At 41.1% G+C, this 15621-nt stretch overlaps 2 protein-coding genes across 4 annotated transcripts in view; one reads left to right on the plus strand and one right to left on the minus strand.

Annotated features, from left to right (window-relative positions):
• Positions 1 to 5531, plus strand: part of LOC124112186 (pyridoxal kinase-like) — a 40470-nt gene extending 34939 nt beyond the window's left edge. For all 3 annotated transcript variants that reach the window (XM_046472191.2, XM_046472200.2, XM_046472183.2), the window contains exon 10: positions 496 to 5531. In XM_046472191.2, the coding sequence (XP_046328147.2) occupies positions 496 to 611 (116 nt within the window). In that variant the 3' untranslated portion in view covers positions 612 to 5531. The remainder of the gene's footprint in view (positions 1 to 495) is intronic.
• LOC124112177 lies at positions 5063 to 15240 on the minus strand (the record flags this gene model as incomplete). Its single annotated transcript, XM_048384230.1, has 5 exons — positions 5063 to 6329; positions 7531 to 7715; positions 10054 to 10296; positions 14031 to 14091; positions 15118 to 15240. Coding segments are annotated over 5 exons (660 nt in total), but the record flags the coding sequence as incomplete, so codon positions are not given.
• Between the last annotated feature and the right edge of the window lie 381 nt (positions 15241 to 15621).

Raw genomic sequence — 15621 nt, forward strand, 5'->3', positions numbered from 1 at the left:
AGGTTCTGTAGATCAGTGACACTAGGCTTTGCCTAAAGTAGGTTCTATAGATCAGTGACACTAGGCTTTGCCTAAAGTAGGTTCTGTAGATCAGTGACACTAGGCTTTGCCTAAAGTAGGTTCTATAGATCAGTGACACTAGGCTTTGCCCTAAGTAGGTTCTGTAGATCAGTGACACTAGGCTTTGTACGTACCTTTGGTCATACTGATACTAGCCCTATCCCAGATGTACAAGATGCTTTGCCCATTGTAACTTATGGTTAAAGTAGATGTGTTACTCTCATATTGGAAACAAAACTTTGTACAGAATTGGAACATATCAACTTGTAATTACTCTTTTCATCTCTTCCAAAATAAAGGAAGACTCGGCTGTTATAGAGAAGATAACACTGGCTGTATGCCTTCAAAAATACTTCAGTGGTTCCCTCAGTAGTGATGTGTAAAACATCAGTAAATATGATTGCAAAATCTAAGTTTGACCTTTTTTTCTTCCAGAGGTAGCTGGCGAGCATGTGAAGCCAACGCCTGCCCAGATGGAGCTGAGGCTAGTGCAGAGCAAAGATGATCTGGAAAATCCAAAGATACTGTACACCGCAGAACTGTTCTCTTGATGATGACCACCTGATAGGAGGGCCAAACGCCCAACAGTGGCACGTCCTACTGTGCTATCACTGTTGTGTATATTCTTCACATAGAAAAAGAAACGTTTGCAAGCTGTTATTTATGTGAGAATGTGAATAATGTTTTTTAGATAAGCAGACTATTTAAACAAGTACAGTCGAACGTCGTTTTCTCGAACCCAGTTATCTTGAACGTCCGGATATCTTTTAACTATTCTCTGGTACCGAACGCCTTGCTATATGATATTCATGCCTCATTATCTCGAATTTGCAGATATCTCGAAGTTACAACACAGTCCCCCTAGGTTGAAGATAACAGGCTTCGAGATAACGGGGTTCGACTGTATTTCAAATTTAGCAAAATTAGTTTTCCACATAAGAATGAAATGTTCAAATTTGTGTGTATTTCAAGTGATAGATATATATATATATATAGACCAGAGTATTATAGATATATATGGCCAGACCAATGTTCTTTTGTCTTATAGGTTTTCTTGGCAATTTTGCCACGCTTCAAATGGATATAGTGTGTTGGCCTTGATTGACTTGATCTTAGAAAATACTAACAATTTAGAGTAGACAAAATTAGTTACTTGTTTTATGGGAAATGTTTTTTGAAATGTCTAGAATGACAGCTGTAAGGAAATACCTCATTCAGCACCAGATCTCATTATAAACAGATCAGCTATAACAGCCCAGTATGGATAGTAAAGTTGTATATGCTTCAACATGCTTCAACATGCTTCAACATACTGTTCACATCCACAATTATCCAGTTTATGAATACCCTAGGCCCATTAGCTACCATAGACTTGTTTCAAGTCTGAATGGAACAAAGCTAATTATATCCAGCCAGTCACATTACTCTAATGAGCAGGTGAAATTCTGGATTAAGCATGTTATGTGGAGACGCCACTTCCCAAACAAAGATGTTGCAAATGGGTGTCTGGTATTTACCATAATAGAAGTGGTATTTATCATGATAGAATGAAAAACTATACACTGGATAATGAAGCATGACTGTCCAAGAGACTGTGAAGTATTGCCGATGTGTTCAACAAAGACATTAATCCTGAGTACATAGTATAAGCAGGAAGGGGTTGATTAGTGTGTAAAATGTGCAACTTCATGCATTCAGATTGTTAGCAGCTTGAGTCAATGCATAAGATGTTTAACAAAATACATTCCATCTGAAATTCATTGAAGCTTCAGACTTTTCTCATACATATACAAGAGAAGGCACATGTCATGTTACTGAACATTTGGGGACCCTCACCTCCGGAGGATATACTCCACAAAGCAATTGTGGCGCGATGATTGCCCCAAGCCATATTGAGGCATGTGATCACCTTAGCGCTAAGATCGCTTTGTACAACAGCATTCTGTTCCATAAGAGCAATCTTAGTACTACAAAGGTTGTAAGTCAGTGTTAGATTATGAGAGTTATGATCTTCATAGCAATATTGTAACTTTCATGGCCCTGTTCCATAAGAGCAATCTTAGTACTACAAATGTTGTAAATCTGTGTTAGATTATGAGAGTTATGATCTTCGTAGCACTTTGGTAACTTTCATGGCCCAGTTCCATAAGAGCAATCTTAGTACGACAAAGGTTGTAAGTCAGTGTTAGATTTTGAGAGTTGTGATCTTCATAGCACTATTGTAACTTTCATGGCCCTGTTCCATAAGAGCAATCTTAGTACGACATTTGTAAGTGTATTTCCCTGTGGAACAAGACCCAGTTGACACAAATTAAGTGTGATACTGCTGTGGGATTCCAGGTCAGAAAAGATCAAACTAGGAGACATATTTGACAGCATGTCCCAGGACCCCGACTTGTGACATTGTTCATAATATCAATCACTTGCTTGTTTCGACCAGACTCAAATTTTTACAGGTCACTGTTGTAAAGCTGGAAGATTGGAGTGTGTGATGTGAACCGACATACAAATAAGAGATGTATGATAGCCGGAGTATGCCTGAAAACTTGCTTTTAAATACAGCGAATATAGTCAGATTTATGGTGATTGTGTTTTTTATAGACATACTGTGAAATTGTTGACTCAAAGCCCTAGGATCTATTAGAGCAGGTTAAGGAACCAGCTTTAATCATTTCAGGGAGAGGCCTGGGATATTTGTGAGAGACAGGACATTTTTTGTATCACTGCTTCAAAATAAGCATAACAATTTTGTGGAAGGAGAAGCTGCAGTATTTTGTTCTTTTCACGACACAATAGCTTCAGCATATCCAGGATGTCCAGTGGTCAGTGTTGTTTGTTCTTGTAAAATACGAGAACAAATGTCTTTTCCAGTTTTTCCTTGATTAAATATATTCTTAAAAACAGACAGGCCACCCACCCCAAGAATATCAAGTGGTTGGTCCCTCATCCCTAGTAGGAGATGAGGGGTGTACCAATATATGACCCTAGTGTTTACGAGGGACCATTGTATCCTGGATCATCCAGGGGCACATCACTATTTCCATCTATTTTATCACTAACAGCAATTCTCTCGCTTGCTGTAAGAGGCGGCTATCCTTGTCATAAAAGGCAACTAATGGGATCGGGTGGTCAGGTTCACTGACTTGGTTGATACAGGTCAATGTGTCCCAATTGCGTGGATTGATGCTCAGGATCAATCACTGGATTGTATGGTCAAGACTCAATTATTTACAGACCGCTGTAATAAAGCTGTAATATTGTTGAGTGCAGCGTGAAACAACAAACAAACACAAGGAGTAATGTGCAACTCACTTTGATAAATTTGTTAAACAATGTTGGATATTTTACAGGCACTGTTAAACAATGTTGGATATTTACAGGCACTGTTAAACAATGTTGGATATTTACAGGCACTGTTAAACAATGTTGGATGTTTACAGGCACTGTTAAACAATGTTGTATATTTACAGGTACTGTTAAACAATGTTGGATATTTACAGGGAAATCTTTGCTTGCAAATGTTATATAATCTAGATATTATTATTGTGATATTATTTCCAGTTACAAGCTATGCAGAGCTCATTATTCCTTAGCAATAACTGTGTGACCTGGTGTTGGTGTTAGAGTGGGAGACTTCCATTGAAGTAGAATGTGTGTATTCTCTTTCATTGACTTATTATCAAATAGTAAGCTATACATTGTAATTGTTTGTTAGCCCGTGGCAAGTAAAATGCCTAATGGGCAGTCCAATTTAGAAGACTTCAAACCCAAAATTATTTTTTAAAATCCTCCTTGTGTAACAAAGGTTTGTTTTCTTTCAATCGTGAAATGCTCGCATATTATTTGGGATTCATATTACACTTAATATGTGGAGTACTTGTAACAACAAAAAACAAACAGAAGTGAATCAGCTATAAAAGGGTTAAAACATTTCTTGCATCTAATTACTAATGTTGATGCAGTGAGTTAGGACTATAGGTGTTATGCCAAATAAATTATGACATTTTCATCCAAATTTTCAGAAATGCTAGAAGGGAAGCATTTACTATAATGGTTTGTAATTTCTTTAAAAAACTGTTTACTGTCAATGGATGCGATTCATGAATGCCTGAATGTTTAGTGCACAACACATACATTGTATGAACTATAATAAAGGCAGGCACAAGTGTAGCAATTGTCTTAAGCTGAGTGAGTGAGTGAGTTGGGTTTATCGCCACTTTTAACAGTATTCCAGTCATATCACGGCGTGTCAGCTTAAAGTGATGCAGGTCTTAGACTTTTACCACTTCAGTGAAACCCACGAGCACGGGTATGGTGCTGACAAACCTAGAAACATAATCAGGGCGACCAGGTATTTGAACCCACAATCATAGGTTTCTGGCGTGTCCAAGGGACACAACTCTGCGTCCCGAATGGCGGCGCCTAAGACGACTGGGCCACTGTGCCCCCATCTTCAGCTGAAGGTACTTGGATAACCGATTGTGAGGCAGGGTGTTTGGTTGGTTGGGATGAACATCCAATAATTTGTTACCGTCTCATGTTTAGTTATTTTCATGTGGTCTGTACAAGCATAATGTTGAACTTATTGGTGCTCCTTGTAATCCCACCATATGCTTACGTGTGATGTTATTTATACAGAGTTTAATATACAGAGTTTCAAAGAGTGTTTGACATTTTGTATACTGGTCCTTGTGAAACAAAACAGCCTAGAGAGTATGTGAGTTGGGTGTATGGCCTTTTGGAACAGAATTTCAGTTGTATAATGGCATAACTGGGGACGAAAGTCATAATTAACACAGGTCAAGTTTGTCACTTTGAGGAAACCCACAGCTGTGGTGCTGAAAGACCAAACTGACATTTAACCCATGACCACAGATTGAAATACAAGCAGATCCTGATTGGCTAAGGGACACAACTCTGCACAGTAAGATGAGCACCTGGGACCACTGGGCCATCAGTGGATCACCAAATAAAATGAGTGAAAATAATTTTTGTACCACAATTTTCAAATCCTAATGAATGTATGAAACAGGGTAGCACTGGTGGCCCAAGACACAGTTTGTATAGAGTTACCCCCCTTAGCTGCCAGGATCTGCTGCATTGTTGACATTGACAAGGGAAACATCAAGGACATACTTTTCATTAAGACAATTGTGATAGGACTGAAATATTTTTCAAGCTGCATTATACACAGATGTTTACAGTACAAATCTAGTCGTTGAAACATGTTGCCAACAAAATACTGTCATCACATACTAGTGGTGGTCATTTTGTCGTGTCAGGGTTTTCATCTACCACAATACACAATCATCAAGTACTTTCACTGACTGTGTCCTGACAGTCTTTAGCAATGTTCAAAATATGTGTAGTTAGGTACTATGGTTTTTTGTGTGTTTTTGTTGAATAACAACTTGATTCTGAATTATACATCAGTTATACTAGAGACATATTGAATAAAAACATAAAACATCTGGTTATTTTCATGTTTAATATTGATGAAAAAAATAGTTTGTGTGTACTCGTTTTAATCACTCAACCAAATTGGGCAGTGGGGTAGCCCAGTGGTTTAAGCGTTCGCTCGTCACACCAAAGGCCCGGATTCAATTCCCCACATAAGTACAATGTGTGAAGCCCACTTCTGGTATCTCCCGCCATGATAGTACTTGAATATTGCTAAAAGCGGCGTAAAACCAAACTCACTCACTCACTCACTAACTCTGTGGAATAATGTGTGAGCAGACATCTACACTCTGTCCAACTTTGAGCTGTTCTACCCTCGCTTCTTCACTCACTCACTCACTCGGTGACCGGTGACTCTGTCACTTTGAGCTGTTCTCCAATATGAATCCAGTGCCATGATATAACTCAAATACTGCTCAAAGCAGTGTTGAAAACAACTTATCCATTCACTCCTATCTGGCAAGTCTCAGACTTGAGCCCCATCTTCTGACACAGTGAGGGGCGGTCGGGTAGCCCAGTGGTTAAAGCGTTTGCTCGTCACGCCAAAGACCCGGGTTCGATTCCCGACATGGGTACAATGTGTGAAGCCCATTTCTGGTGTTCCCCGCCGTGATATTGCTGGAATATTGCTAATGGCGGCTTAAAACCATACTCACTCACTCACTCACTCTGGCACAGTGACTGGGTGGATCAGGCTCAACATCACACCGTATCCTGATGGGGACTTTGGTTCAAGGTAGCAAGGATATTTCTCATGGACTCTAGAGGTCCACTGTCATCCGCTGCATGATTTCATTGTCAGGAATCAACTGAAAAAACATCCTTAGCATTGAATTAAAGACATTTGAAAAAAGGATAATGTATAATCATAATAGTCAAGATCAAGCTTTTATATTACGGTGAACAAGACAACATAAGGGACTGGTCATTTATTAGGGGGAGGGGATTGGTCATTTATTAGGGGGAGGGCATTGGTCAATTCGTTACTGATAAGTAACTGATTAGGGACATTAGGTTTGCATGGCTACAGGGAAACTTAACCTTTTAAAATAAGTGTTACATTGGACAAGGGTCACTGTGACTTGCAAACCATGATATTTCCACAAATGTACCACAATAGTTGTGCAGCCTTTAAAAAATAAAAGCACTGGTTCTCAGGCAATGTTTTTTTTAAATATAGTGCGGGCGGGCAGTGTCTTTTTTTGTCTTTTTTTTCAAACTAGTATGTAACCAATAAACAGTTGCGTAATCAATAAACAATTGTGTACAATTGACCTGGAGAGGGCCTCCCTACATAAATGTATTCCTTGATAAGTAAACTACTGGAACACAGTATTTGACTACCGTTGGACTTGGAATATTTAAAGATTGGTGGGTTGTTTTTTTTTAAATAAATAAAATAAAAACGAAACATGCGGCCAACTTTATGATGATGCTTGCGGTGCCTGAGAACCAAGGCTATTATTCTTTTTAGCCTAATACTAACTATTCATAATAAGGAGAGTTCTCAACTCAGTCGACAATTTACACATCATGGCACAAGGGACACAACTCTGCTCAGCCTGTGTTGCACCTTAGACCTCTGGGCTACTTGTGTCAATATGGATCACTGAAATCTACGTCCTTGATCAAGTCTCAATTACACATACGTTGCATAACTTCTTCCCATCAGTATACATGCCATTCACTTGCTGAAAGGTACAGAACTGGTCACAAGGAGAAACCCGTGAAGATTCCGGGGTAGAATAGGTCTTCAGCAACCCATGCTTGCCGTAAAAGGCGACTATGCTTGTCGTAAGAGGTGACTAACGGGATCGGGTGGTCAGGCTCGCTGACTTGTTGATGCATGTCATCGTATCCCAATTGCGTGGATCGATGCTCATGATGTCAATCACTGGATTGTTTGGTCAAGAATCAATTCTTTACAAACCGCTGTCATATTGCTGCATTTTGTTGAGTGTAATGTTCAACAAACAAACAAACAAACACAAGGAGTAATGTGCAACTCACTTTGACAAATTCTTCCTTTGTTATCTCTCCTTCATTCACAAGGTCAGGGTGCCTTAGTGCCCGGAATGTGAGGTCAAGGATGACGTCGTCAGTGACAGTAGATCCCAGCAGTGTCTTGTAGATGCGGAACATTTCGTCATGAGTGAACACATTCGTCTTGTAAACATCGAACATGTCGAACAGATCTGAAGTCACACAAACACATGTGTTTCATTCTAGGGAACTGAACCCCAGAAAACTGACACCTAGGACCCTGTGGACTCAAAGCGATAGCAGCTCTAAGGTGATCGAAACTTCCATACTTTAACATAGACTTACGACAGTGGTAGCGCTTCAAACGCTTTGTGGAACAGGCAGCCTGTGATTTTTGCCACTGGAAAACTGTTGCCCTACAAACATTTCCAACACACCCCTTATATTACAACATAGTGCATACACCTGATACCCATCAGTACATTGTTTCTGCTTTACCGTATTCACCATATTAAGCCCCCCCACCCCTCCCCAATGAGCACCCCCTGATCAACATCTGGATGAATCTTTAAGTATTCTTTAAAAATGCCCCATACATAGTAGCCATTGCTTGTGTCAACTGGGACATTGTTTGTTTGATTACCTCACACCTAAATACCCAGCACAAGTTAATTTGATTTTGTGGCCATTTTGTCAAGTTCAAATTTCGAAAATGCGTTTTCAAAGTGTTTCAGTATATTTGAGGATACTCTGTTCCTGGAAACATGGATACCAGCTTCTACCACATCCACCTTATTCACTAAATTTGTCCCCAACTGGCCACCTACCGTTATTTGATGTTGAAAACCATTGTGTGGTCAGAGTATTAATAGGACTTAGAACTGGTTGTTGCTGTGGAAGGCCATCTTCCCAAGGCAAGGGAGGTAACTGACTATAAAAGTCCAGTTTCCACCCTTGCCGAACTAGGCTGGTATTATGGAGTTACATTTTGGCTGGACTAATGAGCCTATACATAGTCCAATCAAAATCGTGCAATGAAATCGAAATCCAGTTAGTTAACTGTCATGCAGATTTCGGTCGATTGCAGTATTTGCAAAGCATGTGCACCGCCAACTCGTTGTCAAGAGATATTTTCCAAGTCTTTTCATGTTTTTAATCAAGGTGCTCGCATGATATGATGCACTTTGCGGTGTAAGACCAGTTTTATCACAATATAGATCTTGATCATTGATCAGATGGTCTTGTCTGGGCACCGCCATTTTGTTTTAAACAAATGCAAGTGATATGAGAGGTGGAATCTGATGGGTCCATAGAAGAGGCTAAAGGGACATAACTCGTAATAGCCACTGGTGGCGCTACAATCGAGCCCAGGAATTCCAGCCAAGTTCAGCAAGGGTGGAAACTGAACTTTTAAAGTCAGTTAACTCCCTTACCTTGGGAAGATGGTGTAAGGCTGGTTGATAGACCATGATTTGACCTTCTACGAACAAGGGATAACTGAACTGGGCCCCGTTTCACAAAGCAATCGTAGCGCTAAGACGACCATACCTTCCATACTTTAGCAAAAGACTTACGACATTCGACATTCGTAGCACTTTGTGGAATGGGGCTCTGGAGAACAGATGAATTGTGTATTGAACTGCAAGGTTGGTTGGTATGTTTGTTGTTTAACTCCGCACTCAGCAATATTCCAGCTATATGACGGTGGTCTGTAAATAATCAAGTCTGGACCAGACAATCCAGTGATTGACATCACGAACATCGATTTACGCAATTGTGATCGATGACATGCATCAACCAAGTCAGCGAGCCTGACCACCCAATCCCGTTAGTCGCCTCTTACGACAAGCATAATCGCCTTTAACGGCAAGCATGGGTTGCTGAAGACCTATTCTACCCCGGTTCTTCACGGGTTTTGAACTGCAAGGGGATTATGTTAAAAAATAACTACGGCCCACAATATTTAGTTCAGTGTCTCCCAGACACAAAACGTTTCGATACGTCCTCGTACTTACAACACAAAGATATATCACATTACTTAATACCGTATTCGATGTAATAAGCGCCTCGCTCTAATAAGCGTCAAGATTTGCTAATATATTGGCTAGTGAACAATCCCAATTAGCACCCCTTCCTACCCCTATTCGCATATAATACGCACAGCTTCCTAGCCCTATTCGCGTATAATACGCACTCGTGTGTTATATGCACCCTTCATCATTGGCAATTAAATTCTGGAAAAATAGATCTGTCGTACATAAACATTTCAGGCTGTCAGTATAAACCACGATATTTATCTTTCAACTCTGGTTTTTTCACCAAAATAATATTCTAATAAGAGCCCCCATTTCTAATTTTGAGAGCGCCCTGGGTGCTTATTACGTCGAATACGTTATATGCTTATGAAAAACGAAAATCAGTTGTAATGAACTAACATAGTTCTTATGTGTTTGTATTTATTTATTTTATCCATGTGTTGTATCATCTGCTTGCTGTGAGTGTATGGCTTTGTATATGGATATTCTCATACAACAACAATTGTAATCTTACACTCTTTCTTTTTCTGTGGAGGTGTCTTTGAGCTGAGGACGGCACAAATCAGCAGGAACTGTTTGGGGAAGATTTTCTTTGAGCTGGAGTCCTGGTAGCTTGCGATCACCTTAGGGACAAACTTGTTCCCACAAAACTCAGGAATAGTGACACATACATCGAATGTGATCCCACGAACACCTCTCTCCGATGGGTCATAGTCGGCGTAACGCTTCAACAGACGCTCGAGATCTCGCTGTTTGACTGAAACAGTTGTATTTTCTCTAAATGGCTCTGTCGAAGTTGTGATATTAAAGGGCAAGTTCACACGGAAATGAACCTAATTTACTTGTACTTTTTCCACAATAAAAGTGTTAACCTAGAAGTGTCATAGACAAAAATATAAAAATATCACAATTAATTAACATATGTTTTGCATTAAAACGATTTATATTTTTCACATTTACCAAGTGTTCTATTTCCATAACAAAAACACCATGGCTTATGCCCCTTGCAATATGACGTCATTGGTGCCAATTGATAAACATTATGACGTCATCATGCTTTGTTAGAGCCGCTTCACGTGGTGTAGGTACAGGTGTGTGATTCTAGCGTCTCAGATGCCAGCCAGCATAGTGTTATGCTGAGTCACCACTGCGCCGGAGTGTGTCGTAGGCCATGTTGTTTTACCGAAAACTTGTACTTGATATCTTTTGCGTTCAGAATAGACAGGGACCAAGTTGAATTGGCACCAATTACGTCATAATCTAAGGGGGATAACTCAGGCCTGTTTAGCTCGAAAAACGAAGGCCTCATAACGGCATATCATTTTCACACTATTGTGAGCTTCCTACTTTCACTGTGAAAAAAATGAGTGTATATTTTCAAACACAGATACTAACTAATTCTAAAATTGCGTTTTGTTTAGAAAAAGAAAGAAAGTGATTTTTGCGTGTACACTTCCCCTTTAACTAAGGCAGTGGTGACATGGATTTCAACTTCTGTGCTTGATTTGATTTCATAAAAGCACGTACCAAAATGTCCCATTGAAATAATAAAAAGTTGAAATCCTCAAGTCAATCTGAATTCATGACATCTCTTGCAGTTGGGCCTCTAAGCAGTAAGATGACAAGCTGTAGGGTCATTTTACCTTTTAAAATAAGAATTACATAAGTTGGTTGGTTGGTTGGTTTGTTGCTTAACGCCGCACTCAGCAATATTCCAGCTATATGACGGCGGTCTGTTAAATAATCGAGACCAGACAATCCAGTGATTGATATCATGAGCATAGATCAACGCAATTGGGATCGATGGCATGCATCAACCAAGTCAGCGAGCCTGACCACCCGATCCTGTTAGTCGCCTTTTACGACAAGCATAGTCACCTTTTATGGCAAGCATGGGTTGCTAAAGACCTATTCTACCCAAAAATTTTCACGGGGTGGAGTTACATAGGTAAGACAATGGTTGTCATGAATACCAAGATACAACATCTACTTGGTATAAAGCTTAGCTTGTTTTCTCTTTATCTATTCAAAAAATAGAGCTGAAAGTGTTTAAGTTCATGGGGTTCAAAATTTGACATTTATAGATAAAGAGTTTGGCCAGGAGCAATAATAAATAAAAACATATCATCAGTACGTTTTTGTTCAGACGGGACAAGTTAAGCTGAATATCAAATTCATATTGACAGGATCCTAAAAATAGTTATGAGGTTCTGATCATGGCTGTAAGGCCTTGATTCTCCCACAATTATGTCCCTTGGTTTGCAGGGTTTTACCTTGACTTACAAAACAAATAATTTTAAGAGCCCTTGCAGACAATATGAGGGTCCTGTAAAGAAGGAAAATGGTGTCTGTACTGTGCATTAGATAATTACTTTAGAGCCTGGAATGAATCAGTCATCATGGGGACAGTGATCATGTGGTCATGTGGACAGTGATCATGGGGACAGTGATCATGGGGACAGTGATCATGGGGACAGTGGTCATGGGGACAGTGGTCATGGGGACAGTGATCATGTGGTCATGGGGACAGTGGTCATGGGGACAGTGATCATGTGGTCAGGTGGACAGTGATCATGTGGTCATGGGGACAGTGATCATGGGGACAGTGATCATGTGGTCATGTGGACAGTGATCATGTGGACAGTGATCATGGGGACAGTGATCATGGGGACAGTGGTCATGGGGACAGTGGTCATGGGGACAGTGGTCATGGGGACAGTGATCATGTGGTCAGGTGGACAGTGGTCATGTGGTCAGGTGGACAGTGGTCATGTGGACAGTGGTCATGTGGACAGTGATCATGTGGACAGTGATCATGTGGTCATGTGGACAGTGGTCATGGGGACAGTGATCATGGGGACAGTGATCATGTGGTCATGTGGACAGTGATCATGTGGACAGTGAACATGTGGACAGTGGTCATGTGGACAGTGATCATGTGGACAGTGATCATGTGGACAGTGATCATGTGGTCATGTGGACAGTGGTCATGTGGACAGTGATCATGTGGTCATGTGGACAGTGATCATGTGGACAGTGATCATGTGGTCATGTGGACAGTGATCATGTGGACAGTGAACATGTGGACAGTGGTCATGTGGACAGTGATCATGGGGACAGTGATCATGGGGACAGTGATCATGGGGACAGTGATCATGTGGTCATGTGGACAGTGGTCATGTGGACAGTGATCATGTGGTCATGTGGACAGTGATCATGTGGACAGTGATCATGGGGACAGTGATCATGGGGACAGTGATCATGTGGTCATGTGGACAGTGATCATGTGGACAGTGGTCATGGGGACAGTGATCATGGGGACAGTGATCATGTGGTCATGTGGACAGTGATCATGTGGACAGTGAACATGTGGACAGTGGTCATGTGGACAGTGATCATGTGGACAGTGATCATGTGGTCATGTGGACAGTGGTCATGTGGACAGTGGTCATGTGGACAGTGAACATGTGGACAGTGATCATGGGGACAGTGATCATGTGGTCATGTGGACAGTGATCATGTGGACAGTGAACATGTGGACAGTGATCATGGGGACAGTGATCATGGGGACAGTGGTCATGTGGACAGTGATCATGTGGTCATGTGGACAGTGATCATGGGGACAGTGGTCATGTGGACAGTGATCATGTGGACAGTGATCATGGGGACAGTGATCATGTGGTCATGTGGACAGTGATCATGTGGACAGTGATCATGTGGACAGTGATCATGTGGTCATGTGGACAGTGGTCATGTGGACAGTGGTCATGTGGACAGTGGTCATGTGGACAGTGATCATGTGGTCATGTGGACAGTGATCATGTGGACAGTGATCATGTGGTCATGTGGACAGTGGTCATGTGGACAGTGATCATGTGGTCATGTGGACAGTGGTCATGTGGACAGTGATCATGTGATCATGTGGACAGTGGTCATGTGGACAGTGATCATGTGGTCATGTGGACAGTGGTCATGTGGACAGTGGTCATGTGGACAGTGATCATGTGGTCATGTGGACAGTGGTCATGTGGACAGTGATCATGTGGACAGTGATCATGTGGACAGTGGTCATGTGGACAGTGGTCATGTGGACAGTGGTCATATGGACAGTGGTCATGTGGGGAATGACATGATCAGGGACTGAACCACCCACCATCCACTCTCAGGCGAGATGGTAATGTGGCTGTAACCTTCTAGCGCCTTACAGGCAGCTTTGGGTTGTATACTCTCCAGGGAGCTGAGAATGAAAATCGAGTGCTCACTATTCCATTGACCGGGGTAATAATGTAGCGCTTTCAGCATGAACTGCTACATGGAGGCTAGCTCATTATGAGAGGACATAATTATCATTACACTACCACTAAAGTAGTGAATGATTTACGAACTGCATCGTTTTTGGCTTTCAAGCTGACATGCCAAAATATGAATGAAATACTGCCCAAAGTGGCATAAAAACTATCTCACTCACTCACACACTCACCAAAAACTTACATGGAGTTATCTGTGCCAGTTCTCGTTGTTGGGCCTCTGTCAATGCCGAACTGGCGTTCCCCTGCAACAGATAAACACTAGATCAGTCTTTCAACGCATGTTGATGAAACTATCTTAGTGCTAACATAGATGTAACCATTTTTGTTGTTGTTGCTAACCCACTCAGCAATATTCCAGCCATATGTAAAGAATCTAGTTTGGACCTGACAATCCAGTGATTGATATTCTAAGCAACGATCCACTTCTTCAGCGTAACGAAGGCACGCAATCAACCAAGTCACTGATCCTGAGTCATACGTGACCATCTAATCCATATGGCCAGCATAGGTTGCCAGGTACCAATTCTAAGAAGATCCAGGGTAGGTCTTCAGCAGCCCATGCTTGCTGTAAATGGCGACTATTCTTGTCATAAGAGGCAACTAACGGGATCAGGTGGTCAGGCACGCTGACTTGGTTGATACATGTCATCGTATCTCAAGTGCGTGGAACGATGCTCATGATGTCAATCACTGGATTGTCTGGTCCAGACTCGATTATTTACAGACAATGGTCATATAGCTGGAATATTGCTGAGTGCGGAGTAAAACAACAAACAAACAAACAAAAAACAATTCTAAGGCAGAGTGCCAATTTGGGGCTGTCTTAACCTTTATTCGCATGGGTTGAAATGTATCGATATACATAGTGATTATATACTTTCTGTAAGCTGTTGACCCACGACAAGTGTTAGGGATAATTCAAACAGTTTGTATACAGGTCACGTGGTGCCACGTGGTCCTGTGCACAGTGCAGAGGTCACAAATCAGGCGAAGTTAAGCAACTAGATGAGAATTAAACAGTCACTAAACCTGGCAGTGTCATTAATAAAACATGACGTCACTATCTCTAAGATTAGAGACGATAGGTCCAAGCAGTGGGACTAAAAACTGATAAGTCATTATTATCCTGCATATTTCTTTCAGCTTGTAAGATTTAAAAAAATAAAATTATGAATCATTCATTGAATGTTGTCAAACAAATGAAAAGGGTCCATGAACCAACGATTCGGCAAGTGTCAGTTATATTAAATATAATCATACATAATTACATAGAAATATGTGTAAAGCTCCAACCATAATTTCAACCGAAGTCCCTTTATTCCAACTTTCGTAGGTTGTTTACTTGTTGTCAAGTCTCCATTTTTACGCCAGGGGGTGTAACTCCAACTTCGTCATTCTGTAAACTAGGTTCGTGTCTACTAAATCTTAAAATGCGCAAAGAAGCGGGCGCATTTCAGTAACGATACCAGTTAACCTGCCCGTTCGATTTCATCTGGTTATGTTGGTGATACGCGCATTTAGATATACGCTACACTCATCAAAATCTCCATAGCATTGCGTGAAAGCCCCACCATCCTCTCAATAAAGTAGGCGCGGGCAACGAAATATCGCTGCGTGGAGCTTAAAGCCATAGACAGACAGTAGACCAGTCAAACCGCGATTTCGCAACACCATGCAATCTATAGTCTGTTTCAGAGTTTATTTTTCTCAACAGATTCTCTTTGTGCTGTTTATTTATCTATTATCCCATCTGTCACGATTTTGAATATTAA

Source organism: Haliotis rufescens, unplaced genomic scaffold, assembly GCF_023055435.1.
Source record: "Haliotis rufescens isolate VD_foot unplaced genomic scaffold, xgHalRufe1.0.p SCAF_5, whole genome shotgun sequence".
Lineage (NCBI taxonomy): Eukaryota > Metazoa > Mollusca > Gastropoda > Lepetellida > Haliotidae > Haliotis > Haliotis rufescens.